The sequence below is a fragment of the Vanderwaltozyma polyspora genome, genomic scaffold (assembly GCF_000150035.1).
Source record: "Vanderwaltozyma polyspora DSM 70294 KpolScaffold2002 genomic scaffold, whole genome shotgun sequence".
NCBI lineage: Eukaryota > Fungi > Ascomycota > Saccharomycetes > Saccharomycetales > Saccharomycetaceae > Vanderwaltozyma > Vanderwaltozyma polyspora.
This window is the reverse complement of record NW_001834689.1, coordinates 158,458-186,231: the sequence shown is the minus strand read 5'-3', so window position 1 is coordinate 186,231 and position 27,774 is coordinate 158,458. Positions and strand designations below refer to the sequence as shown.

Below are 27,774 nucleotides of genomic sequence, written 5' to 3'. Positions count from 1 at the left end.
GGGTAAAGTCGAGAACCTTCCCTAGCTGGCTTGGGTCGTGGTCGTGGTCGTGGTCGCGTGGTCGTGGTCTTTCGTTGCAACCAGAGGAGGAAGGGGTTAGAGTTTTGCGTTGTTGGTGAACGGTTTTTTGATGATAAACGTGATGACGGATGAGTTGGGATTGCTGTTGTCGTTGGTTATCTGTGTGTATTCTTCCGTTACGGACGTACCAGTCAATTTTCATCTGATTCTTGAGGGTTTTTTCTTTCTGGCTGATGTGCTGTGCTGTGCTGTGCTGTGCTGTGCTGTGCCGTTTTATGTTCTTGTTGTGTTCTTGTTATGCTCTTGTTATGCTCTTGTATTGTATTGTATTGTATTGTATGTTGCAGGTAGAAACGCACACGAAAGAGACACAAAAAAAGAAACAATAGTGTGCTTTTCTTTTTCCTGTTCTTTTCGCTTTTCCCTTGTTGATCACGTGGGTGGGTGTCACGTGCTTGTGTATATCACGTGGTTGGATGATTTCCGATATGCTTTTCTGTTTTACCCAAAAATGAACAAGCTAAAATGTCAATTTCGACTTACAACACATTTTGACATATTTAAAAGAAGGGGTTCCTTTCAATCACCAATCAATTTTTGGTTGGCCTACAGACTTATATCTTATCATCTCTATCGATTACTACTACTCTCTACGTTGGAAATGCAACTGGATCCTCAAGAATGGTAGAATCTTCACAAAATGCTATTAATTTAATTAAAAAACAATCGGTTTCGATTAGCAAGTTCTTAGAAAATGACAAGTTGATGGAATCATTGAAATGTTATTCCCTTGTCTTGAACCAATTGAGGTTGGGCCATCTGAAGCCAAAACAGTACTATGAGCTATATCTAGCGGTTTTCGACTCTTTGTCCATTCTAAAAAGTTATCTTTATAGTAATTTTATTAGTATTGATAGTAATGCCAACAAGATCAACCAACTACAAGATCTGTATGAGTTAGTACAATACTCAGGCAACGTGCTGCCAAGACTGTATCTGATGATAACTGTCGGATCAGTAATACTGGCTTCAAACGACGAATCAACACCTTCTCGGGAATTATTGAAAGATATGATAGAAATGTCAAGAGGTATACAAAATCCAACAAGAGGCTTATTCTTACGCTATTATTTGTCACAGATGACAAATGACTATTTTAATAACAATCATCCGTCCACAAAGGAAGACCTACTCTTTGATTTAGAGTTTAATTTTAATAATTTCACAGAAATGAATAAGCTGTGGGTACGTCTACAACATCAGGGTCCTTTAAGAGAAAGGGATTTACGTTCACAAGAAAGAATTGATTTGAAAATTTTAATTGGTTCACAATTAGTTAAATTATCACAACTAATTGATGCAAATAACTGGGATATTTATAACGATGTTTTTTTGAAAAATTTCTTACTACAATTGATTCAATGTAATGATAAAATTTCACAAGAATATTTGTTCGATGTTTTATTCCAAATTTTCCCTTTAAATTTTCATCTGAAATCTTTAAATTCTTATTTGAAAACTTTACCAGATTTGAATTCTTCTGTTTCAATTGATTTGATATTTAAAAATTTAATTTCAAAATTTATCATCTCTAAAGATGAAATTGAAAAGAACTCATTGGATTTCACAATGGAATTATTCAACTTCGTTGATCAATTCTTATCTGAAAATAAGGATTACCCAATTGAAAACTTATGTTCTCTATTAAACTCTTTAATAGCGCTAAATTTAATTTATAAACCATCGGATTTTCATATCATTGATAAAATTTTTAATATTTTAAACTTACGTCTCGAGTTAAACCCAAAAAAAGAAAAAGATACCCATCTGATAGAATTCCTACTCTGTATAGGTTTAAACGAATATATTGATGATAAACCTAATTTTTATTATAATTTGATCAAATGTTGTGGGAATTTTATCAATGTTATTAATATATTGGATAACGATTCTTCTTTGAAAATCATTCTTCCAATATTAAATGAGTTATGTCAGTCAAATAAATTAGATAATATTATACCCTTGAATGACTCTAATGATTTTAATTTTTTGAGAAATTTTTTGAAATTTTTAAATCCAGTTTTATCATTAAATGATTTTGATATTTCAAATCCAATTATTGAACTATTACTAAAGTTCATAAATCAATTGCTCTTTGTCAATATAAATATAAAGCATTTGAGAAATTTAAAACAGTTGAATTTAAAAATTGAATTCATTCTAATTTTGAAAAATTGGTTTTCTGGTAATCCTAACTTAATTAGAATATTTTATCCACTTTTGATTACAAATTTTTGGAAATTGATCAGATATATTGATCATTTAAAATGTAAAATTAAAAATAATGAAAATATAACAGAATATTGTGAAAATCAATTGAAACAACTGTTCAAATATATTTCACGTTGTATTAATGACATATTCAATTATAACGATAAAACCGATATTGAATTGATAGATTTAATCTTTAAATTGTTCCTACAAACAGCTTCAATCTCAGATCAATTGATGTTAAATGAAGTATCTTACGATTTTTATTCACAATCAATTACACTCTATGAAGAATATATTGTTGATTCTACCCCGCAATTCCAAGCATTAATTTATTTAATACAATCATTACAAAAAACAAGATCGTTGTATTCAGAGGAAAATTATTATAACATTCTAATATTAAAGTGTATTTCCCATTCAACTAAATTGTTGAAGAAAAATGATCAATGTAGGGCAGTATACTATTGTTCACATTTATGGTGGCAAACAGAAATATCGTCAATTGGTGAAAATGAAGAGTTGACAAAGTTTGACAACAGAAATGGTAAAAGGGTGCTGGAGTGTTTACAACGATCTTTAAGAGTTGCGGATTCGATAATGGATAATGTTCTAAGTTGTGAATTAATGATTGAAATTTTAAACAGGTGTTTGTATTTTTTCATTCCTTCCAATTCAAATTATGATTCTACGATTTCAATAAATTATATTAATGGGTTGATAGAATTGATAAAAGTCAATTTGAATTCGTTGAAATTGCAAGAATCAACAATTGAGAATAATCAATTTGATAGCCGGATATCAGCCTCTTCGCCATCTTCAAGAGGTTTGGATATTGTTGAAGATTGTGTCATCTCTGTAGACGGTAACTTTATTGAATATAACAAGAATTTCAATAAGAATTCCGCTTCATTGAGTAAAACAAACCAATTGCTTCAAGTGCCTCTTTCTCATTTTAATAGAACTTGTGAATATATAATTGAACAACGAGATATTGATGAAAGGTTCACAATGATAATAATATGAGTATTCAAGTCTCGTTTGTTCAATCCTCCCCTCAAAATTAGTGCTGATTCGTGTATTAATCTTGAGGTGAAAGTGGAACCTAATGGATTAATTGGTGGTAACGTTATAACATAGAACGTATATAGATATAGATTTAGATATAGATATATGTTATGCATATGTATGAGAGATCATAATAAAGATTAATAAAAATTGCATTTTAAAAATTTAATTATATTTCCTGATTTAAAATTAGAAGTAACATTAGAGGTAGAAAGATTCAAGGTGCACAAGACAGTTGTTGTATGTAATTATTACGTTACACCTAATTAAAACGACGTAAATTAGCAAAACATTTACACATCTACGCCGAATTGGTGTGTATTGTGATATAAAATATAATGAGGATAAGAATTAATTGAGCCAGACATGCATGAATCAATTAATTAGGTATCATCATCATACCATACAAAACCATGCCATTCTATCGAACTTCATTATAATTCATCGAACAAACCACGTACGTAACCAGTAATGCATGGTTGGAAACATTACCTGTGGCTAGTTGATGTAGGTCTGAAACAAGTTATAGATCAGATCATGATTTAACATAATAAAATATACTATGATATGATATCCTAAGTATCAAAGTATGTATGTAGAAAATTGATTTTATTCCTAGCTAGCATAAACCGGGCTTGTACAAACAAAAATTCGTCTTTGGCTCTCTTTTATGGTTGATTTTAATATTTTTTTATTCTATTCTTATCTTATCTATCTTATCTCCACCCATGCATCCGGTGTTATTACCCAATCTGGAAATTGATATCTTAGGTTCGACTCAACACGAAATACTACTGGAAGCTCCATTACCCTGCCTGAATCCGAGATACTGCCGAAATCGCTCAGCTGACCTCCTCGCTTGGAGAAAACTATGCGTAGCAGAAGAACGGATATCGACAACACCGGTACTTAAGTAAAGAGATAAAAAAAAGAAAAGCCAAAAAGAGATATCATTCCCGGACAGAAACTCTGAGAGCATCTCTATGGAAAGTACCACACGAGCAAGAAGCCCATTCTACCACGTTGGTTTTTCTGCCTACAGAGTTTCTTTTTAAGCATCCGAAATTGGATACGGAATGCAGGCGTTTCCCGCCTCTCCGCTCCATTGTACTCTGAAACTATCCCCGTCCACAACGATACGTATCAGTATTCACACGTGCACAGACTGGCCCACACAACCAGGTTCCTACACTGGCTCCGGCTGCTTCTCTCTTGTGCTTCAGGACCCGCCGAGGGGGTGTAGCTCCCTCAGAGAAAAAATAAAACTAAGAAAAAGAAAAAAGGAAAAACAACCTGAAAAAGACGAAACAAAACCTTATTTGTCCACAAAAAAAAAAGAATGAACACAAAAAAATGAACACAAAAAAAAAGTAAAAGTTAAAAATAGCATAATAAAGCAAAAAAAAATATATATATATATTTCGAAATTGTGTGTACATGCTCATATTTTCTGCAGGATTTCTCTCAGAAATTGCGAGATCTGGCGTTAGAACCAAAAAAACGTAAAAAGAAAACATACATAAAACGCAACCATAATACTGAATTCAAGTGGGAAGGAATAAAAACTGGCTCTAATTGCAGGCAGCCCATTCAGATTGATGGTTTTTTCTTTCTTGCTAATTCAGCGTAGCTACTCATTTTTGATTTATATTTCTTCTTATAGAGAATTGATACACTGCTACATCCAATGGAATTACTAACAAATTGATAGAAAGGTGACGGGAAACACGAGAAGTTTATTTCATTATATTCCTACAAAAGATTCTCATATCTGTGTATCACTAAGCCCATATTAGGCTTATTGTAAATACTCATAATTGGTAAAATCGAGGTAAAAAAAAACTATAATTTAAATCTCTCTTCGGTTTGTTAAGCCTATACATAGGAACTATGCTTGAATTTGTACGATTAACAGTATTCTTTCCTAGCTCGGATTATATTTCTAAAAGAAGAATTAAACTGACTATTAGTAAACTTAGATTTGGCGTTTTAGTCGTGGAAGGAAATTAAAATCGTTTGCTATAATGACTACTTGTGTATCCAAGAGTTATTTTATTTTACCGTCTAATACAGTGAAGTAAGCTTCTCAAACTTGTTTTACAATTATTTATTTTTTTCACTTTCGAAAACGGTTCTAACGTAAGATTACTTACCTATCTCACAAGATTCTGTTGGAGGAGGGGGGGGAGAAAGAGAGAGAGGTACTGACTTGATCTTGGTTCACTATTGAATAGGAAGGAAGTAAACTAATGGGCGACAGCAGGACTGATCTTTCTCCCTCACGTAAGTTGATTTGATATTTCGGTTTTGGTGAGTGGTCAGTTACCTTAAATATCGTTTTTTCATCTTTCTACCAGGTCTCCCCAGCCATGTATCACAGTGTCTTTCCAACTACTAAATTTCCCATTATAGTAGCTTTTATTTTCTTGGGCCTGCTTCTACTTCAGGAAATCCTAACAAAACTAGGCTTTAATAGTACAATGCGGCAGTTACAAGAAGCATTAACACATAGTTACTGCTTTTGATAATAATATTTCACTTGAACTATTTTTTTATTGACCTGTTTCTCTTTGGTTCGAAAAGTTTTCATCCTCTCTATCTTGGATAGTATATAAATAGGTTGCTCACTCTAACCATCGACCAGATTTTAGTCTTATTCGTTATCGTAATATTTTACCTTTAATACATAATATAAATTTAAAAAAATATCAACACACTATCAGAGGGACAAGAGAAGTCTATTCTAATAATATAGTTAAATAAAGTTTTACGTTATAATACAATGCAATACAAGAAATTCGCTGCTGCTACCGTCGCTTCCCTAGCTGCCACTGTCTCTGCTGAAGGTTACACCCCAGGTGATGTTTGGTCAACTTTGACTCCATCCGGTACTTACAAGGGTGCTTACACTGACTATACCTCTACCTTTGGTATTGCTGTTCAACCAATCGCTTCATCTTCTTCTACTTCTGTTGCTAAGAGAGCTGTTTCTCAAATTGGTGATGGTCAAATTCAAGCTCCTACTACCACTACAACTACTGTCCAAAAGACTACTGCTGCCGCTGTTTCTCAAATTACTGATGGTCAAGTTCAAGCTACCACCAAGACCACCACCACCGTTCAAAAGACTACTCAAGCTGCTGTTTCTCAAATTACTGATGGTCAAGTTCAAGCTACCACCAAGACCACTACCACCGTTCAAAAGACTACCCAAGCTGCTGTCTCTCAAATAGGTGACGGTCAAATCCAAGCTACTACTGCCAAGAACACTGAAGCTGCTATTTCTCAAATTGGTGACGGTCAAGTTCAAGCTACTACCGCCAAGAACACTGAAGCTGCTGCTTCTCAAATCACAGATGGTCAAATCCAAGCTTCTACTAGAGTTACCTCTACCTTAGAACCAGCCTCTGGCTCTTCATCTGCTTCTTCTGCATCTGCTTCTTCTACTGGTCCATTGGAAATCAACAACGTTTCATGTGGTACCAACAGTACTTTATCCATGACTTTGAAGGGTGGTATCTTGACTGACTCCAATGGTAGAATTGGTTCCGTTGTTGCTAACAGACAATTCCAATTCGATGGTCCACCACCACAAGCTGGTGCCATCTATGCTGCTGGTTGGTTCATCACCCCAGAAGGTAACTTGGCTATTGGTTCTAACGATGTTTTCTACCAATGTTTGTCTGGTAACTTTCACAACTTATACGAAGAATCTATCGGTACTCAATGTGCCCCAGTCCCTTTGGAAATTGTCTCTTTGGTCAATGTTAACATACAGGTTATGGGGAAACATTTAATATTGGTCTGGTTAGAATAAAATAAGTTAAATACTTTTGGGATTTTGTACTTTTAAAATAGAAAGATACCTACGTTCGTGTTCATAAAGATTATTGATTTTTAATCGTATTTTAAAACATTTTTAATTGCACGTTATATATTTTAAAAAATGAGTTATTATAATTTTTTTATATAGAGATTAATTGTAAGTCAGATCTTGAACAGACTAGTAAATGAAAAATTCGAAAACTGGATAATGAAGGGCTTGACTGTATATAAGATGCTTTTAAAATTCCCTTCACGTTGTAAAGAAACTGAAGCAAAATATTAGTTCTTATGAGTATCTTTATTCCAAATATGGAGATTCAAGTTTATTTTATCTGAAGTGTGATGCTGGCAATATTGAAGTCCAGTTTCAAATAATGTTTCTTTATCTTTTTAACTACTATACACAAGAATATAAAAGTAAGTTCATAGGTAGCCAAATTAGATTCTGCTATTATTCTTAAATAAAATATTTAGATCATTCCAAACAGTCGAAATATATTTATTAAATTACTAATCTACTCATAATATATTAAGATACATTGGACGGTCTCTCGAATATATAGTGTGAGGTTTGTTTTTAAGAGCATTACTCTGAAAACTAGATTTTTGTTAAATAGCTTGATGACAGCCAATTAAAGTATATCCCTTGTAATGAGCATATAATAGAGACGGTTATAAATCGTTGTCTAATTCAAGTTGATGATATCTTGACATATTATATAATGAGTTATAGTAGTTTTAGCTTATATTTTAATGAGTAATTAAGACATTCATGATTGGAGTTAAATACAATTTGGTATACGGCTGCTTCTGATAGACTTATTAGATGTAATTACACTTATAAGGTCATACTGCCAAAAAATATGTTTTTTCTCGTGTCATAATTGTGATGAATCTTTAGAACAAACTTGTTTTTGGTTTGGAATCCAAAATGATAAGTGTTATCCACTTTTACCTTGGATCCCTTATTTTTGGATGAATGGATTGGATTGGATTGGATTGGATCAAGATGATCAAGATGATCAAGATTTAGCCCATTGTATTGGGAACAAGATCATTTTCTATTGTTTGATTATTAAGAATTGAGCCGGAAAGAATCCATACTTGTCGGATTTTCTTTCTAGACCATTTACAAATGTCAAATACTTTATTCCATCAAGTTCCACCAAGTCAGTCGGCTTAGTGTCGCTTGTAATTTCAAGAATCGCCGCGATCACAATTTTATCATCTAATTAATGATAGCTTATTGAATAATAATAAAGTAAAATTAATAAAAACCTGTCTATTAACGATTAATCAATATTTAAATATATTTAAAAAATTAGAATTATAATAAAAATAGAAAACTTGTAAAAATCCCTTAAACCTAAAACGAAGATTTAAAGGCTTTGATATCTGTAAGAACGAATGATATCACGTGTAATGAATTGAAAAATGCCAGAACCATAAAATGCATGATTATATTAGAAAGAAGTAGTGTTGATCATTTAACACTTGACCAAGTCAATAGCTTGTAAGTGAACTGGGGCACATTGAGAACCGATAGATTCATCGTATAAGTTGTAGAAGTTACCAGACAAACATTGGTAGAAAACATCGTTAGAACCAATAGCCAAGTTACCTTCTGGGGTGATGGACCAACCAGCAGCATAGATGGCACCAGCTTGTGGTGGTGGACCATCGAATTGGAATTGTCTGTTAGCAACAACGGAACCAATTCTACCCTTAGAATCGGTCAAGATACCACCCTTCAAAGTCATGGCCAAAGTACTGTCGGTTAAACAAGATTCAGCAGTGACTGGGTCGTTGGTAGAGGCAGCAGCAGAGGTGGAAGAAGCAGCGGCTTTAGAAGAGGTGGAAGTAGAAGCAGTGTTGGAAGAGGTTTGGGAAGTGGTAGCTTGGATTTGACCATCACCAATTTGAGAGACAGCAGCGGCAGTAGTCTTTTGAGCAGTGGCAGTTGTAGCTTGGATTTGACCGTCACCGATTTGAGAGACAGCAGCAGCGGTAGTCTTTTGAGTGGTGGTAGCAGTAGTAGCTTGGATTTGACCGTCACCAATTTGAGAAACAGCAGCGGCAGTAGTCTTCTTGACAGTAGAAGTAGTCAAAGTGGTAGCTTGGATTTGACCGTCACCGATTTGAGAGACAGCGGCAGCAGTAGTCTTCTTGACAGTAGCAGTAGAGGTGGTGGTAGTGGCTTGGATTTGACCGTCACCGATTTGGGAGATAGCAGCAGCGGTAGTCTTTTGAACAGTATTGGTAGTAGCTTGGATTTGACCGTCACCGATTTGAGAAACAACAGCTCTCTTAGCAACAGAAGAGGTAGTAGCAATTGGTTGAACGGCAATACCGAAAGAGGTAGCATAATCAGAAACACCATTCTTGTAAGTACCAGTTGGAGTTAGAGTTTCCCATGGTTCAGATGGAACGTAAGCAGCTAGAGCAGTGGAAGCAAAAGCGACAGAAGCTAAAGTTTTTTTGTATTGCATTGTTGTTGGAATATTTAAGTTATAGTAAAGAGGAAACTTGGTTTGATAAGTTGATCTTTTCTGGTTTCTTTATTATTGAGAGTAAAGGATAAACCAAATGGAATTGAGATTAATATCTTCAAAATACAGGTACCTTATATACAATTCAAAACTCGAATTTATTCTAATTATATCCCCTTAATTGAAGAATAATTTCATTAATAAAATGCTGGGATAAATAACTCATTGGGTTATTATGAATATACAATTCAGTTTACTCAGAAATTATATGGCAAACAATATTCGAAATTGGAAATTTGACTAGCAAAGGACAATGAAAGTTTTGACATTGTTGTTACGTACTGTACCTAGAAACAAAACTTAGATCTAAGACCTTTTTTTTACTGGTTCATGAGGTTTCCTAAACTGGACTAACAAGCACAAGAACATAGAGGTCAAACCCTAAAATGTTATAAAAAAGGCTGGTTTATAATTAAAAGTCACTTTTAATATAGGTTTAATTGCCCTGAATTGATTCTAAATAAGGAATCTAAATCTCTATCGAGAGAAAAAAAAAATTTTACGTTAATACTTCAAATATCTGCTACGTAAGTTTCTTATAAAATTAAGAATGCCATTTCGAAACTTTTGTCATAATTGTATATTCGGAAAAATATGATCATGATTACCCTTTTAGACGAAATACTGGCTAATTACTTCCTAATAAGGTAATCAGACAAGCAATATTTATTTTTTTCCTTTTTTTGAAAATTATTCTTGCCTATGTTAAAAAATACATCAAAAAATTAGCATACGTAATTGAAAAAAATTAAAAATTTTTGTTATTAGTTTACTGAGAATAGAATAGAATGTTTAATTTTGAGGGATAAGAAGTTGTGTATATGATGAGGTTATTTTTTTTTGGAGGTTTCAGCGGTAAACCCTAAAATTGGGTTACATCTCATTTGTATTTTCAGCTTATTTTAGCACAAAAAGATTAAATTTTGTGGGAATGTCGCTTTTTATTTTAATATCAATTATGAATTTGGAGGTGAATTTGCCATATTTGAAGATGTGTAAATATATCCATAATACTATTTTTGGTAACTAACTGAGAGAAAAATAATGATAATTATAGAAATATCCACTTAGTTTGTGTCTTCTCTACATTCAGTAGCGGCCTTTCATTCGATTATCGGTGATCTATACATGACTATGATACTTCTTTTTGGAGCTGGAAAAAACTTTGATTAGTATCGATAGATGGCTTAATTTTATTTTCAAAATTGATTATCTTAAACATTCGTAACATCTAAAAACTAAATTAAGGACAAAATTTTAAATAAAAAACTTAATTAAAATTGAACTGTATTATAGATTATTATAGATACATCGGCTCTTAGTAAAGAAAAGGACGTATTAATGTGTTACCAACTAATGCTTTTTAGGAAGTTCGAATAGAAATAGTCACGTGATAGTTTTTTGTTACCTTCAAAGCTTTAGTAATGAGCCAATATTAAGCTCAACTTAACGATACAATTTTATATATATTCATTTGATACCTTTTCTTGTGTTATAAATCAAAAATCAATTTAGTGACACCTTTCGATGGAGTCGTTAAACTTTATTTCTGTACCTATAGAGTGAAACACAAACACAAAAAGTCCATGGAAGAATCATTCAGAATCATGTATTTAAGATAAGTTAACCAACAGGTTAACTTGAACTTCAAATTCTGAACTTTAAATGTAATTCCTTATTGTTCTAGTAATTATCCAATACAATACTAAGGAAAATAAAGCCAAACTTCAAATTAAAATAATCATAATATAAAATGAAAATGCAATACAAAAAATCAATTATCTCTGCAACATTAGCATCGACTGCCCTTTCTGCATATGTTCCACATGAGCCCTGGGATACTTTGATTCCAACTGCAACCTATAAAGGCGGTATTAGTGATTATCCCTCGACCTTTGGGATTGCTGTCGTGCCAATAGTTGCAGCGGCAACATCCCAGCCAGTTGTGGGGGAAAGAGCATTTAAAAGAGAAATCAATGAAGAAAATATTAAAGATTTTGTGGGTGGAAACTTTGCTAAACCTGCTGAAGATCGCAAGTTAGTGGTTCCAGTATCACAAATTCCAGATGGCCAAATTCAGGCCACGACATTAACATCGACTATTATAATAAGAAAAACTATAGTTCCTGTCAGTCAAATTCATGATGGTCAAATTCAGGCAACTGCAACGACCCCTCAACCAAAGAAAACTGTCGTTCCCGTTACTCAAATCCATGATGGTCAGATTCAAGCTACTAATATTCCGACTGTGCAATTTAATAATGAGAACCGAGTAGGAATGGAAGCCCAAGAGCAAGAATTGGAAGAACAGGATGTAGACGACCAAAGTGTCGAGGAAGAGGATATAGCAGAACAAGATGTAGGTGAAGAAAGTATGTTTGAAGAATATGAACCTTTTGAAAAAAGATCAGATATTGATATTGAAGATATTACGGCAGCAGATGCTTGCTACTCTGAAGGTATATTAGCAATGACTTTGAAGGGTGGTATGCTAACTGATTCTAAGGGTAGGATTGGTTCTATTGTTGCTAATAGGCAATTCCAATTTGATGGTCCCCCACCACAAGCTGGTACGATATACGCTGCTGGTTGGAATTTAACTCCATCTGGCAATTTAGCCATTGGTGATAATGATGTATTTTATCAGTGCTTATCCGGTAATTTCTATAATTTATATGATCAATCTATTGGCGGGCAATGTTCACCAGTTTATCTGCAAAGTGTCAATTTAGTCAATTGTTAAAACTTCAAAAGATTATTATGACTAAATTTTTTTCAAAAACATCAATGGCACAATTTAGTAATTTTAAATGAGTTTCATTATTATTCTTCATTGATGCTATTGTGATATTTCCTTCATTTGTTATTTTACCGTATTTTGTTTTAGGTTATCTTCTTTAAAATTCAATTTAAATAAAAAAAACAGTTAATGAAATTGTTCATACTTTAAATAATGTAAACTTGAATATCTTTTTTTTAATGTTATCTAAATTTTTATATTTAGTTTTCTTGGTTGGCTTTGTACACAGATGTAAAATTAAATATTGGGATAACAAACATAAATAAAACGATTTAAAATGTTGTAGTAAATATAAAATTAAAATATAAGTATATTTGGATTCAAGTATTTATAAAATGGTCAACATCCCAAGTGCCTTTTCCTATGTTTAATTTATTAATTGTATAGATGTAATTGAAGCTGTTGCTACCTTAGTATCTTGAATGAAGAACAATTACAAAGTCAAAACTGGTATAGAACAACTAACTAACTTTAACCTTACACAAGAATATTTATAATTTAACCTAACAGTTTAAAAAATTTAATCAAGAACAATTTGATATTTTTGATTCAAAAGCTTTAAAAGTATAATTGGAATGACATTTCTGTATAACACAATTTCAATATTATAGTAGCAAGTAGTTACAATCAATTACAAAGTAAAAACCTAAGCTTTCTTATCAGAACAATCTCTAAAATATACCAACTCTATGGTTATATCTGAAAATAAAGAATTGGAATATTAATTATAGAGTAACTTTAATATTTGTTACATCTATCAAGGCAATTGAAAGTAAACCAAATCAAAACCTAATATTCAATAATTTTGGATACATAAAGCAACTATAAAGACTGACAATTGCTTATATATTTTGGTTAATGTGTTATAAAATATTGTATTGAGATAAGATAGGGTATCCAATTGGGTAGACTGACATACTACAAGATAGTTCAAAGGAGGACTGGCTATATTTTCAGTGCTAGCATCGACAAAAAGAATGAACTATTAGTAACAATAAAGAAGGGGAATCAATTGTGAATTTCTAATCAATTATTTGATCTAGATTACGTTTACATCAATTATTATAAATCTATGTAAATAGTTTCGAGCATAAACTAGCCAAGTATTTTATCGAACTTCATTACCAGGAGTTACTCCTACCAAACATTTTGGAGCGACCTAACATCAGTGTTTTATTGATAATAATTCCCGCAATTATATGGGTGAGCTAATAAATTAAATGGCATACTGCCTAAGGTGCCCATTGCTATCAATGACATCATTTAAGCTGAGCCTAAATGTACGTAATATTATCAACTATCAAACTATAATCCATTACGTTTACCTATAACTTCAAGGAATGAATATGTTTCTAAATTATAGGACAGGAGAGATTTATAGATAGATGTATTGAGAGAGGAAGTAAAGTTAGTAGCGGTAAAAATGATATCATCTCAACATTGATACTGAGTTATACATATATATATATTTATTCATCTTCATTATAAGGATGCAAGGTACTGTTAAGAAGCTTTCTTGAATTAAGTTTCTCGCAATTGGCAATTGTTTAAATGATTAGTAGCATACATTTATACAACCAAGAAAAGTTAGACCACCACGACAGCTATGAGGCAGAAATGGGGAGAGGACTTTATTTTGATGACGATAATTAAAATGCTAGTGAACGTTGAAATAAAGATTGCAAAGGGCTCTTACTAGGTAATTGACAGATATAGCAGTAAATAGTTAACATATTTAAATTATTAGACAAATTGTGCGATAACTTCTTAGATGAACAGTTACCATTGGCAATGATACTATAAGGCAGGGGATAAACGAGAAGGATGGATGCTAAAAGTAATAATCAAGATTAAATGAGGAAACTAAAGCTGCCAAGAAGGCTTCAAATAGGAAATTTGGCGAGAGTAAGATGTAAAAGAGGATTTAATTAATTAGTTAATTGCTTTTAGAGATTGAAATTTTAATTTATGGTACAAATCTTGTTTACGTAAACGATGTGGTTTCACTGAAAAGAGGAAAAGATTCGAACAGTTGCATATTGAATACTGACTAATTATTCTAAACAGTCTGGAATTCTAATTATCGCCAATCTGTTGTAATTAATTTCTAAATATCTGTACAGAGTAAAATTTTTGCAGCACAAACCTATATGCAATATTTTTCACACAATAATCAGGTCAAGACATGAAATAAAAATTTCTCTTTAAACTAGAACTATAGTTACAATTACAATTACAATTTTAATATTTTTGTCATCTTGTGTGACAGACAGAACAGACGTTATCAATTCATTACATTAGCCTTCCATCAACGTCTCAATTGGTATTTTTCCAATCCTAATAGATTGGGATTAATTCAAGTTTCTATATATGGGAAAGGTGAACTGGAGTGGGCATCCGTAACAAGTAACTAATTAGCTAATTTGGATACTACAAAAAGGGTTTTTTTCGAATTCATTCCTACTTCCACACACTTTTTCATTGATTTATTTCAATTACTTTGAAAAAAAAAATCACACAAAACATACAGAAAAGACAAGACTCGTTTCTGTTCTGTTGTATTGGTTTCATCTCAATGTAAAAACCCAGTTAACCTCAACTTACATATCCTTCTATCTCTTGACCCATATAAATCAAAATTTTTCAATGATGCTAGTACTTCCAGTGTAAGCCTGTTCTTGAAAATTTTGCTACTGTGTGTGTAGCCATTGCTATTAGTATTGCTGTTGAATTGTTGCCGTTGGGTCTTGTTGCTTCAAGTTAACCTGTTGCTGGCCATCACTTGGACCTGGAAAATAGCTGTTCTGTATGCCACACACAGACACAGGTTCTAGTTTCTCCTTCAACTGAGCTTTTTAACATGGACCAGTCCAGAGACACAGACATAGAGAGAGAAACAAGTCTCTCTCTCTCGCTCGCAACTTTTTTTCCATCACCAACTCTTGCTGTTGCTCTTGCTCGTACTTGTCAGTCGTACTTGTCGCACTTTTAAAAGCTAACTCAAGTGAAGTTGATGAATATTAGCTAGCCATCAGGGGGAAGAAAATTATTTACAAGAGAATTTTATCCATCTCTTTGTATGTCTTACGAGTGCAATGTTGTGCTACGCTATGCTATACTTATGCCTATGCTTATGCTCTACTCAGCAGAGAAGGGGAGGGGAGCATTACGTCCAAATTAGATTAAATTAGTTATTTCTTTCTACTTGCGATTCCAATACCACCAATACTAAAATTTCCTTTAGGTTTCCCATTTTTTTTTTATCGTTTCCTGTATTCTTGTAGAGTTACCTTTATTTTATTCCAGCTTAATTTCATTTCCTTACTGAGTGGAAAGAGAAGAGAGAGCATACAAAAGTGAAATAATTCTTACTTGAGTTCTCAAGTTGGGTTAGTTAGCCAGGGGTTTTTGATTTTTTTTCACTACTAGAGTTAATTGATTGATCGATAGCATTGAGAGTATTAAAATATTAAAATTTAATATTAAAGGTATAACTTGAGACTAGTATTCGAATTTGAAATTGAGTTTGAAATTGAGTTTGAGTTTGAGCTTGGGTTTGAATTCCAATTAAGTTAAAGTAACACCCTCGAATAATTTTTTTTTTAAGGAGAAGTAACAGGTTACTTTGTTTTAAAGAAAAAAAAAATCTTCTGGTTATTTTAAGCTACTCTAGAAGGCATTCAAAAAGTCAATACATATCGATATTGATATAACAACTGTATTGTAACTACTCCTTCAATTCCAATTCGATCGAAGGTAAATAAAAAGATATATATATCTATATATATATATCACAGCTATACTACTATTGTGTTCAATCTTTTTATCATTAATTGACCTGATTGGCAAACATATTAAGGATCCCTCTACAAGACTTAGTTGTGTGCTTATATTACACTTCAAACTTAACCTAGAGACACTTTATATATATTAACCTAGACGAAAATTTTTTTCATAGGTGTCTTTTTTCTTCTAACCCTGAAAGGAAGTATAGAGGAGAGTATCGAAGTTAATCTTAACGACAAGAACAAGAACAACTACAACATATTTTATTTTATTTTATTTTCACATTTCCATTTACCTGTTACACTACAATCCAGCAAACACACCTCTCCTAGCTGATTGATCTAAAGTTCACATTCGAAACAGAAAACTAACTCCACAACCTTATACCAGACTGCAACAGATACATATATATATACACACATCTTCCGAATTGTATCATAAGAAACATATAGTCTAGGTTTTATTCTGTTTCCTACACTTGGTTTTTTTATTTATTTGTTAACTGCAACATTGTGTTATGTACGTTGACCCCCAGAGGAACAACGAAATCAGATCCTTAGGAATACCAAATAGAAAGGGAAATATGGCTTCAAACGGTAACAGTAGATATACAGACGTGATCTCTTCAGAAACGAAGGATTTAAGGAATGAAACATTGTTGACAAAGGCCACTCCAGCTGCAAATTCGACAAATACAGGCAACGATGACGACGATGACGAGGATAAAGATGATGACAAAGAGATCGAGGAAAATGTACGAACTCTTCAGAGAAGAAATGAAGTTGACGATGATAGAAATTCATCAATAGCTATCCAAGGAAGAACTACTAGTGGGAAATATAGTTTAAGAGATTTCCAAATTCTAAGAACCCTAGGAACTGGTTCCTTTGGTAGAGTTCATCTAGTGCGTTCAAACCATAATGGAAGATTTTATGCATTAAAAGTACTTAAAAAACATACAGTGGTAAAATTGAAACAAGTGGAGCATACTAATGATGAAAGAAAAATGCTATCAGTGGTTAGCCATCCATTTTTAATCCGTATGTGGGGGACATTCCAAGATTCGGAACAAGTCTTTATGGTTATGGATTATATAGAAGGTGGTGAATTATTCTCTCTATTACGTAAATCCCAAAGGTTTCCAAACCCAGTAGCCAAATTCTATGCTGCTGAAGTTTGCTTAGCTTTGGAATATCTTCATAGCATGGATATCATTTACAGAGATTTAAAGCCTGAAAATATTCTTTTAGATAAAAATGGTCATATCAAGATAACTGATTTTGGATTCGCTAAATATGTTCCAGATGTCACTTATACATTGTGTGGTACCCCTGATTACATTGCTCCTGAGGTAGTTAGTACTAAACCTTATAATAAATCTGTAGATTGGTGGAGTTTCGGTATATTGATTTATGAAATGTTGGCTGGTTATACTGCATTTTATGATTCAAACACAATGAAAACATATGAAAATATCTTAAATGCCCCATTAAAGTTCCCACCATTTTTCCATCCAGATGTTCAAGACTTACTGTCAAAATTAATTACAAGAGATTTGAGTAAGAGATTGGGTAACTTACAAGGTGGCAGTGAGGATGTCAAAAATCATCCTTGGTTCAGCGAGGTAATATGGGAGAAATTATTATCTAGAAATATAGAAACACCATACGAGCCTCCAATTAGACAAGGAAGAGGAGATACCTCGCAATTCGAAAGGTATCCAGAAGAAGAAATAAATTATGGTGTTCAAGGAGAAGACCCTTACCATGCCCTATTCCAAGGTTTTTAAAAGAAAATCATCCAATTGCTATTAAAAGTAACTTGAAATAGAATTATCAATAACTCTATTTCATCAGAGCTCTAAAAATAGTTTCTTTACAAGGAAACTAACAATATAGAGATGGAATTGGTAACAAATTAATACCTCCAACTACTACAAAAAGTGAAACACACATGAAATGATGTGAACGAACAAAAAGATATTTAACGATTCATTTTTTTTTACTACATAATATATAGACTTTCTAATAATTGTAATATTCAAGAAATTACGAGTTATTCTATACCAATTGAACAAAAGTAACGTAACGTAACCCATCAGTTCTTTTGTCCACCTAAAACCACGTCAAATAGAAATCTACTAAATGCATTATAATCAATTGAGTTCCACACATCATGGTATTCATCAAAAAAATTACACTACAACAAACAGAAACACTAATCAAAAGTTCAAACCCCATGACAAGAATAGAATAATGCAACTTGTTTTATAATTATATAACACTATAACACTATTTGCTGTCGTCGTCATTGTAATCTCAACTCGAAATTTACCCTGCTGAAACCACCGGCCTGATCCATTAGTTCTTTCAAAAGCGACTTGTACAAATGAAATTGGATGGGATAATTGAAAAAAAATGTATTAAACTTGATTAAAATGTATACTAAGTTAAAGCTATAATTGGATTAGATTAGAGTAAAGTTTTTGATTTGAGAACTTATTTTAGTTCATTTGATAAGTAGATAATCTGGCAATTATTCTATCTTCTTAATAATAGAGTTGTGAAGGTTCCCATCAAACCCCAGAATAAAGGATGAGTGCAAAACAAATAAGTTTTTTGAATAAGATTAGTTTCAAGACTAAGAAACCGCAAATTTTAATAGATTCTGCTAAATATTCTGGTTTAAGGCTGACTTTTCAATACCAGAATCACAATGGTCATATGGGAGCTCGTAAATTTTGGCATGAATATTTGCCAACTTTAAAGTTTTACAATCCAGCTTTACAAGTCGATGTTTTAAGAGTTAGGAATAATGACAAGTCCAATGTTAGAGTTCCATGTAAACTAGAGGTTATTTCTAAAGATGGAGAAGTTTTGAAAACTATTAATATGAAAAACCAAAAACATACTAGTATAATGGATCGATTGTTGGAGGAGGTTGAGCATAAACCAGTTCCAACAAAAGATTTAATAGAAATATAAATATATATTCAACCAATACATTAAAGGACCTCGAACTCTGTTAATAGATATGACTTTCATCATATCAGCCTGTATATAAGCATATAGAATAATAAATAGTATATAACTTTGATATTCTAACTTTCAGACGAATTCATAACCAGCTTTTGCATTTTCTTTTGGAAAATATGGAGATACCCAAATATTATTGAGATCTTGTTTAACCATGCATTGATTTGTGCCTCAATTGTAATAAGGATGGCAAATGTATCATACTTGAATTATTAAAGAAGGTATCTGCCAAACCTTAGATCGGTAATTAACTAATTAAATATACGATTTTATTTCTAAATATGTATGTACACGAAAATTTGTCATATATATATATATACAAATATATGCTAAGAATTATTGAAAGGGTTAGATGTAATAAGGATTTGTAGTGGATGTGGAAAATTCTAAATGTCCTCTGGAAAAGAATTCAAACCACTCTGCTGGCCAAGGAACAAATCTTATTATAACCTAATGCTTTTAATTCTCTTCCCACAACACCGTCGTTAGCCATAATTCTCGTACCCAGTGGCTCACCAGTAGTTTTATTGATTAAAACACAAGCATTATCACCAAAACTAGCGACAGAACCATCTGGTCTAACCATGTTTCTTTGTTTAGTACGTACCACTACAGCACGAACAATATCACCTTTTTTAACTCTATTGGTATTGGATGTACCAACGATATTTTGTGTTAGAGGTCTTGCCTTTTGAACAACACAGACAATCTTGTCACCAATCCTAGCTGGTGATTGTGGAGAACCCTTTCTTAGAACTTTGATACATTCAACCAATTGAGCACCAGAGTTATCTATAACCTTAATCATAGACTTTAGATATAACATTTTTGCAGCGTTTTTATCGTATAATAACGTAATACTCTTGAATCTAAGCAGTTAATCTACCCACACAATCTGCAACTAAGCCAACTGGATACCTTGTTAATCTGTAATCCACAACTGAAGTGTTCTATATTCTTATACAAATCTTATAGTACTTGACTGAAATATCAATTTTATTTCAGTTCATTGAAAGGAAGAAAATAAAATTTCGATTAGACATCAGTAAAATATTCACGTCACGTGACTTCTAATTATATATATAACACATCCATACATAGTTATTACATTTATCGATGGATGATGTGCTCAAGATGGCAGAATCTATCCATATGTACATACATATTCAATTGTGAATTAATAATATAATTATTTATTTTATGACAGTTAAAAAAATACTTGATTCTTTGCAATTGCTCTTACATCTCAACCATTTTATATCATTGATTGAAACAAAAGAACCTCATCGCAGGAACAAGTGTAATATAAATAGGAAGTAGTTTCTGGACAACTCAAACTATGACTGTGGGATCGTTAACTGGATCTTGGTGTCAGAGATGAATAGACGTTAAAGAATATAAACATTGAGGGGGGAGGGGGGGGGGTGTGAGTTAAAATGAATATACATATATAATAAAAATCTGTTTTATTTTTGGGTTTCGTTTCTAAAAAAATCTTTCTTTCTTTCTTTTAAATATTTACTTTCTTGCAGTTAGAAAGAGGATCAAACGTTAACTCTTTCCAATTCTTCTCTTCCGTCCTTGGTATACAAGTATTCATTGTAATCTCTACTGTTGGTCCACCAGTAATAGTAGATACCAGCAGGTATCAAAACGTACAAAGCTTGAGATTTGACTCTTCTAGCAGTGTTGAAGATTGCATTGTAAAAAGAACCATTCAATGGCTTTTGAGCATATGGAGAAACGGCATATGAGGTGATACCCTTTTGCTTTGGGGAACCTAAACTACCCCACCAACCCATATAAGTTTTAGCACCTGGAGGACTCATTGTATATTATATTATGAAAAAGATTTCTGGTATGTTGGCTATTGTAATCGAATGATAACACTAAAAGTACTATTCAATTTTATTATCTTTGGTGTTTTTAGTGCAGATAGATAGTGTAGCTTAGCTTACTATATTTGACTTTGGTATTAGATAGAAAACTCAATTATAACCAAACGAATTCCAAAAATATGATAAAGCAACCGATCAACCATATAGAAGAATCACAGATACAATAGTCTCTTTCTTATATAGCAAGAGTGAGTTGTGTATCTTATGGTTGATTGGGTGAGTGAGTGTATTTGGGAAAAACTACTGGGCACTGGGCCCCTTCCCATAGCCAAACAGTTAAAACCGAAAATTTTTAATAAACGTATCGGGTATCGCTCTACACGAGCAGCTATTTGATTGGTTTACGCATACCTCAAATTATCCGGGTAAACAAGATATGCTCTGTTCTGTCCTGATAGGATCACGTGATGCAGTGAGACGTTCCATTTGGAGTGCAGTGCTGCTGTATTCCAGACTTTGTATCGTTTAATACTCTATCTTAAGATCCAGATAAGCAATCAATTACCCACACACATACACACAGAAAACGGTTTCCTTACAATATCTCTATTCTTTGACGACAGCCTAGTTGAAGTGGTAGCGCCTGTGATCAATTTACAGGCGGCGTTATCTATTCGTAACACACACACACATACACAAATGCTATAAGCTCTTGACCCAGCAACTATATAGATAGTCAACCATTGAATTAGCGACATTCATTAGTTCATTGATCCATTGATTGCAGCCATCGAGGTTATATACTTGCTTGATGGGCTTCTTCTGATATTAGATCTACTATATCTATCGTGGAAAAATATTTATACTTATATGTAGATATATATATTATATTATATTTATACATCCTATATGTATAGATTGTGCGGTATACGGTGCAATTAATCAACAACCCATTGATAGCACCACTTCCTGAGCATTTGTTAGTTTATAACCAGAAAAAAGAAAGTGGCATTCAAAAATAATTGGTGACATAAAATGTAAAAGATGGGAAAATAATAAATGATGGAAGAGAAAGCAATTTGAATCATTTGCTTCTCTTATAAACTTTGTTCAAGAAAGCAGTTAGAACTTCACCTTTGAAGCCACGAGATTCATCAACTTGAGCAATCTTGGCTCTCAAATCTTCAGCAACTTTTTCTTCGTATTCATGGTAGTATTTGTCAATACCCATTTCATTGAATAATTTCTTACATTTAGCTTCCATTTCAGAATTCTTTCTACCGTAGTTTTCATCTAATAGTTTTCTTTGTTCAGGAGTAGCTAATTGCAAAGCTTTGTTAACAACCCAAGAACACTTGTTATCTTGGATATCGGTACCAATCTTACCAATTTGTTCAGGAGTACCGAAACAGTCTAAGTAATCATCTTGAATTTGGAAGTATTCACCTAATGGGATTAGAACATCTTGAGCTTGTTTCAAATCCTTTGGATCATGGTTACCAGCAACGTACATAGCCAATGCAACTGGTAAATAGAAAGAGTAATATGCAGTCTTGAAGATAACGATGAAAGAATGTTTTTCTAAAGAAAATTTACTTAAATCGACGGATTCTTCTGGAGCAGTGATCAAATCTAATAATTGACCCATTTCAGTTTGGAAAGTAACATCATGGAACAATTCAATCAAATCGATATAATAAGACTCACTTCTGAAGTATTTCTTCAACAATTCATAAATAGCAGCTTCTAACATGAAAGCATCGTTGATGGCAATTTCACCAACATCTTCGACACGATACCAACAAGGTTGACCTCTTCTAGTGATTGATTTATCCATCATGTCATCAGCAACCAAGAAGTAAGCTTGCAATAATTCAACACACCAACCCAAAACGGCAACCCTTCTGTATTCATCCTTAGATAAATCGTCAACAGAGTTGTAACCTTTCAAGATAGCATAAGTGTCGACAACAGACAAACCTCTGTTCAATTTACCACCTGGAGTGTTGTAGTTTAAATTCTTTTCATACCATTGAATAGCTTCTTCCGGCATACCATACTTGACCAAGACTTGTTTCAATTCTTCAACTAAAGTTGGGAATTCATCAACGAACTTTGATCTAATAGCTTCTTTTGATGACATTTTTGAATGTAGATATACGATATGAGAACTAGATGTCTTGACACACTTGAACTTGAATTGAATAGTAAAAAACTAGAACAGAATAACTAAATAGAAAAGATAAGAAACTGGAGAGCCTACAAATCAGTATATCCTAACAAGAAACATCAATTACAAATGATATAAACCCTTTATATATATATGTGTGTGTGTATACGTTGTTACAAAATACCATCAATACCAATAATTTCAAAAAAGCTTAAACATAGCTATATTAACAGAGAAGAGATACTAAGATGAAAGTGTAAGAACTTCTTGCTAATGCTAATTTCGGTTGCAATAAGAATTCGAGTTGAATTGAAGTGGAAAGGAACCAAATGAAATTTTGGATAACAAGAAAAGTTTCATCGATTTCTTCTCGCTGTTGAACGTTCGTTGTCTTGAATCTGGTAATGATGAATTGGCAAAATGCGGTAAATTTCCAAGCCAGTGAGTGGACAACATGTTGTAGCTACAACTACAACTGCAGGTGGAAAGAAGAAATTAGTTGTTCTAGATCAATGGTAAGAATTAGTCTATAGAAAATGGATGCAAGAGAAGCGAGAAAGATGAGATACCTTCTATGTAATGAGTAAGTAAGTGTATATAACACACATCTAGAAAGCGATATCTCTCTCTCTCTCTCTGTTCGATGAGTTTGTTGCACTAAGCAGCAGTTACGAGGTCAAATCTGAGCTTAAATCTGAAGTTGAGCTTGGATCTGAATTGGAAATTCTCATTGATAAGGTTCAGAAGTTGTCTTGTTGCGAGGGTTTTTGTCTGCAATGTGGTATTTCAAACGGTCGTTCCTCTTGCTGTTACTGCCATTATCTTGTTTGTTCGGTTTACCACTGAGTAATGAACGGTATGGTATAGTAGTGAAATTTGCCTATTCTGAGTAACCGTAAGAGCTTATGGTCTTAGAAGGTTAAGCTAGTTATGAATAACGGTTGTATTGTGTCCCAATGGTTTACAGGACATCTCTTGGTATATGAAAGTTAGGTAACAATGGTTTCTAATATCTCCCTGTGTGTGTGTTTGGGTATACATCAAATACATCTTACCGTTATGTAAAGAAAACACGTGATATAAACGTGACTCGTGCATATTCTTACAAGACTCAGCCTTTTAAAGAAGAGCAAACTTAAACGCAATGAAGTAAAATGCACCTGATTTATAAAGGTTTCAAAGCAAGAAACCTATATTACTTTGATCACAAATCATCAAGTGTATCTAGAAACTGCACTTCATTGTCGGTTATCCATTTGGGAACTCATTATCCTCTATTATTCCTTTCTTTTTTTGGGTTAGGCTAAATTGATTGTCCTAATTGAAAAGCATCGTTTTAACTTCAAAGGTCTAAATTGTAGGTTAAAGAGGTTTAGTCTCTCTCGAAAAAAGCTATATCAAATTCTGATTTGTTCCATTAGTGTCCAATAATTGCTGCTATTGATTCAATTGTCCTTTTTTTCCCACCTTTTCTTACCTTTTGCATTATCAATTATCAATTCCAATTTTTATTATAACATCTGGATCAAGTTAGAAAATACCAATGCCTGATTATAGATTGCTACCAGAAACTCTGGCTGAAAATATTACACATTTTGATCCAAATGAAATTTTCGAAAACTTACATACTGCTTTACACGATGAAGGTAATGATCAGGTCGAAGTGGTAGAGCAATTCAAATATGAGCAAGAATTAGATAAATCATTGCTTTCCTTATCATCTGTCGTCGGTTTAGGTTTTGGTTTAATGAGCCCTGTCCTAGGTATGTGCACCAGTATGTCCATCGGTTTGAAAAATGGTGGCCCTTTGACTATTATCATGGGTTTCTTACTTTCAGGCATCAGTATTTGGTTCTGTTCATTATCACTAGGTGAAGTCGTATCAAAATTCCCAATGGAATTGCATGGTAGCAGCGCGTTATTAGCTCCTGATAGTTTGAAATTAATTTGTTCATGGTATACTGGTTGGCTAATGCTAATTGGAAATTGGACTATGAGTACTAGTATCACTTATGCAGGCGCCCAATTAACTATTTCTCTAATATTAATGAATAATTCAGATCTAATTTCAGAGGCAAATTTAATTTTTTTTACTGTCATCGTATTTTATATGGTCGTCACAATCGTAGGATTAGTTAATTTGAAATTTTCAAGATTTATAGAGATTATAAACAAAATTTGTGTCCTATGGATCATCTATGCAATCATATTTATAGATATCCTACTTTTGATTTTCCATTCTGGGAAATTCAGATCTCTAAAATACGCACTATTCCATTTTGATAATCACCTTTCTGGATATGGAAGCGGTGTATTATCCTTCATTATTGGATTCCAACAATCCAATTTCACTTTACAAGGTTTTAGCATGTTGCCTGCATTGTCTGAAGAAGTTAAAAGACCAGAAAATGATATTCCTCGTGGTATGTCAAACGCCGTATTACTTTCAACTTTGTCAGGTGTGATATTTTTAATCCCAATATTGATAATTTTACCTGATATAGATACACTTTTCACTGGGCATAAAATACTACCAATTGTCAATATTTTCACTAAATCAACAAATTCAACGGTGGTTTCAATTTTTTTGGTATTAATGATTTTGGGAAATCTATTTTTTTCAGGAATTGGTTCTATAACCACTTCGTCACGTTCTGTTTATAGTTTCAGTCGTGATCGCGGCATTCCATACCACAATTTGTGGACATATGTTGATCCATCTTCTGTTTCAAAAGTTCCAAAATATTCTATTTGGTTAAGCATGGCGATATCTTATTTTCTAGGGTTATTAGCATTATTCTCTACAGCTGCATTTAATGCCTTTATTGGAGCTGCGGTGTTATGTCTGTGTTCGGCGACTGTAATTCCTTTAATTTTAGTATTATTTTCAAGAAGGCGTGTTATCCGTAATGCACCAGTCAAAATGAAATACAAGCTAGGTTGGATTGTGAACATAATTTCAGTTCTTTGGTTACTGTTGTCCATGGTGTCAGTGTGTTTCCCTCCCCAAATACCAGTCACCTTCCAAACTATGAATTATGCGTTAATTGTCTACATCTTTTGTTTGATATCAATTACTGTATTATATTTTAAATGGGGTAAGTACAATTTCCAATTGCCATCTGTAGACGAAATGAACAAGCCAAGAAAGTTAAAGAACGAATCAATCAACACCACCACCGCCGTCAACGGCAATAACGTTTCAGGATATGTACCATTACAAGATCTAGATTCTGACTCAAACACAGAAAGATTAGAGCCTGCGACGAGTAACCCATTCGATGATGATTCAGCTACAGCAATAGATAAAGATAGAGATACAATCAACTCTGAACAAAACAGCAGAGAACTAGACTTAGAATTAGCTACAACTGAACCGAATCCATTCGAAGAGGATGAAAGAAACAAATGAATACCAAGATTTCATTCCCCCTCCCCCTCCCCCCATTCGAAAGAGAACCAAACCCTTTTTCCTATATCACCACACCTAGTGACTGACAGCATACCATTTTCCACCCCCCGCCCATCCTCATCAAGGTAGAAGACTATAATATATACAACATCGTCCTATTAGCATTAATAAAATTTTAATTATTACGTTTACAACTAAATTATAACCTAGATCCTTGAGACCCACCCAATTGAGTACAAGTCCAACCCAACTTGTTTTCAACCACCAAAACCACCCCTTCGTAGTAACCATAGAAGTAAAGCACCTTATTACATAATAGTCTTTTCCAACATTGGTCAATGCCTGTCTTTCCTTTCCTTTCCTTTCCTTTCCTTTCCTTAACAGCCAAATGACAACTTTTTCTGGTAACTGAATGGACCAGAGCAACGAGGAAAATATCAAAAGGGGAAAGGAAAGGAAAGGAAATGTCCACTGACAAAAGAAGAATAGCACAGCATAGCACAGAATTGAATCAAAAGTGATCATGAAAAAAATCAGAAAATGAAAAATATTCGAGCCGAATTGAATAAAATTTCAATATTGTAGCAGCAGCAGTAGTAGTAGTAGTTATAATAATAATGTAATAAATTACTTCTAATTAAAGGCACTTTTATATTATATATCCAGTGTTTGTTTAAGTTTTAATTATTTGAAAGGGGGATAATGTGACTGGACCCATTGGTTTGAATATTTTGTGTTTGGATCAAGTTCATCGATAGGTTGGCCAATTTATATCCTTGCTTTGTGGGGGGAGAGTGAATCGGATAAAACAGGCAACGTATATATATTATTTTGCTTTGACTCTTTCGTTTTAGGTTCAGATGGGTTTAAGAGGTGTCTGTTACACAGGGATTAAAGATTAAAGATTTTGGAGGTAAAAAAAAATTGATTAAAGAACGTTGCAGTAGATTGTTTTGGGTTTGCATCGTTTGGGTTTTATTTTAGCTAGAGTTTTCCAGG

The 27,774-nt window shown here is 33.1% G+C and overlaps 10 protein-coding genes across 10 annotated transcripts; 6 read left to right on the top strand and 4 right to left on the bottom strand.

Annotated features, from left to right (window-relative positions):
• Nucleotides 1–702: 702 nt before the first annotated feature.
• Nucleotides 703–3,318, top strand: Kpol_2002p79 (vacuolar protein sorting-associated protein 35; the record flags this gene model as incomplete). The annotated part of the gene is made up of 1 exon (XM_001646816.1): nt 703–3,318. One exon carries the CDS (start codon nt 703–705, stop codon nt 3,316–3,318), a length of 2,616 nt encoding a protein of 871 aa, XP_001646866.1.
• A 2,824-nt stretch (nt 3,319–6,142) lies between these two features.
• On the top strand, nt 6,143–7,177 carry Kpol_2002p78 (uncharacterized protein; the record flags this gene model as incomplete). Its single annotated transcript, XM_001646815.1, has 1 exon — nt 6,143–7,177. The coding sequence occupies one exon, from the start codon at nt 6,143–6,145 to the stop codon at nt 7,175–7,177; it is 1,035 nt and encodes a 344-aa protein (XP_001646865.1).
• Nucleotides 7,178–8,672: 1,495 nt separating this feature from the next.
• Nucleotides 8,673–9,674, bottom strand: Kpol_2002p77 (uncharacterized protein; the record flags this gene model as incomplete). The annotated part of the gene is made up of 1 exon (XM_001646814.1): nt 8,673–9,674. One exon carries the CDS (start codon nt 9,672–9,674, stop codon nt 8,673–8,675), a length of 1,002 nt encoding a protein of 333 aa, XP_001646864.1.
• A 1,813-nt stretch (nt 9,675–11,487) lies between these two features.
• Nucleotides 11,488–12,477, top strand: Kpol_2002p76 (uncharacterized protein; the record flags this gene model as incomplete). The annotated part of the gene is made up of 1 exon (XM_001646813.1): nt 11,488–12,477. The coding sequence occupies one exon, from the start codon at nt 11,488–11,490 to the stop codon at nt 12,475–12,477; it is 990 nt and encodes a 329-aa protein (XP_001646863.1).
• Nucleotides 12,478–16,837: 4,360 nt separating this feature from the next.
• TPK3 (cAMP-dependent protein kinase catalytic subunit TPK3) lies at nt 16,838–18,109 on the top strand (the record flags this gene model as incomplete). The annotated part of the gene is made up of 1 exon (XM_001646812.1): nt 16,838–18,109. One exon carries the CDS (start codon nt 16,838–16,840, stop codon nt 18,107–18,109), a length of 1,272 nt encoding a protein of 423 aa, XP_001646862.1.
• Nucleotides 18,110–18,914: 805 nt separating this feature from the next.
• Nucleotides 18,915–19,304, top strand: MRP49 (mitochondrial 54S ribosomal protein mL61; the record flags this gene model as incomplete). The annotated part of the gene is made up of 1 exon (XM_001646811.1): nt 18,915–19,304. One exon carries the CDS (start codon nt 18,915–18,917, stop codon nt 19,302–19,304), a length of 390 nt encoding a protein of 129 aa, XP_001646861.1.
• A 460-nt stretch (nt 19,305–19,764) lies between these two features.
• MRPL38 (mitochondrial 54S ribosomal protein uL14m) lies at nt 19,765–20,181 on the bottom strand (the record flags this gene model as incomplete). Its single annotated transcript, XM_001646810.1, has 1 exon — nt 19,765–20,181. One exon carries the CDS (start codon nt 20,179–20,181, stop codon nt 19,765–19,767), a length of 417 nt encoding a protein of 138 aa, XP_001646860.1.
• Nucleotides 20,182–20,899: 718 nt separating this feature from the next.
• Nucleotides 20,900–21,184, bottom strand: QCR8 (ubiquinol--cytochrome-c reductase subunit 8; the record flags this gene model as incomplete). Its single annotated transcript, XM_001646809.1, has 1 exon — nt 20,900–21,184. The coding sequence occupies one exon, from the start codon at nt 21,182–21,184 to the stop codon at nt 20,900–20,902; it is 285 nt and encodes a 94-aa protein (XP_001646859.1).
• A 1,093-nt stretch (nt 21,185–22,277) lies between these two features.
• Nucleotides 22,278–23,336, bottom strand: ERG20 (bifunctional (2E,6E)-farnesyl diphosphate synthase/dimethylallyltranstransferase; the record flags this gene model as incomplete). The annotated part of the gene is made up of 1 exon (XM_001646808.1): nt 22,278–23,336. The coding sequence occupies one exon, from the start codon at nt 23,334–23,336 to the stop codon at nt 22,278–22,280; it is 1,059 nt and encodes a 352-aa protein (XP_001646858.1).
• A 1,570-nt stretch (nt 23,337–24,906) lies between these two features.
• Nucleotides 24,907–26,775, top strand: TPO5 (Tpo5p; the record flags this gene model as incomplete). Its single annotated transcript, XM_001646807.1, has 1 exon — nt 24,907–26,775. The coding sequence occupies one exon, from the start codon at nt 24,907–24,909 to the stop codon at nt 26,773–26,775; it is 1,869 nt and encodes a 622-aa protein (XP_001646857.1).
• Between the last annotated feature and the right edge of the window lie 999 nt (nt 26,776–27,774).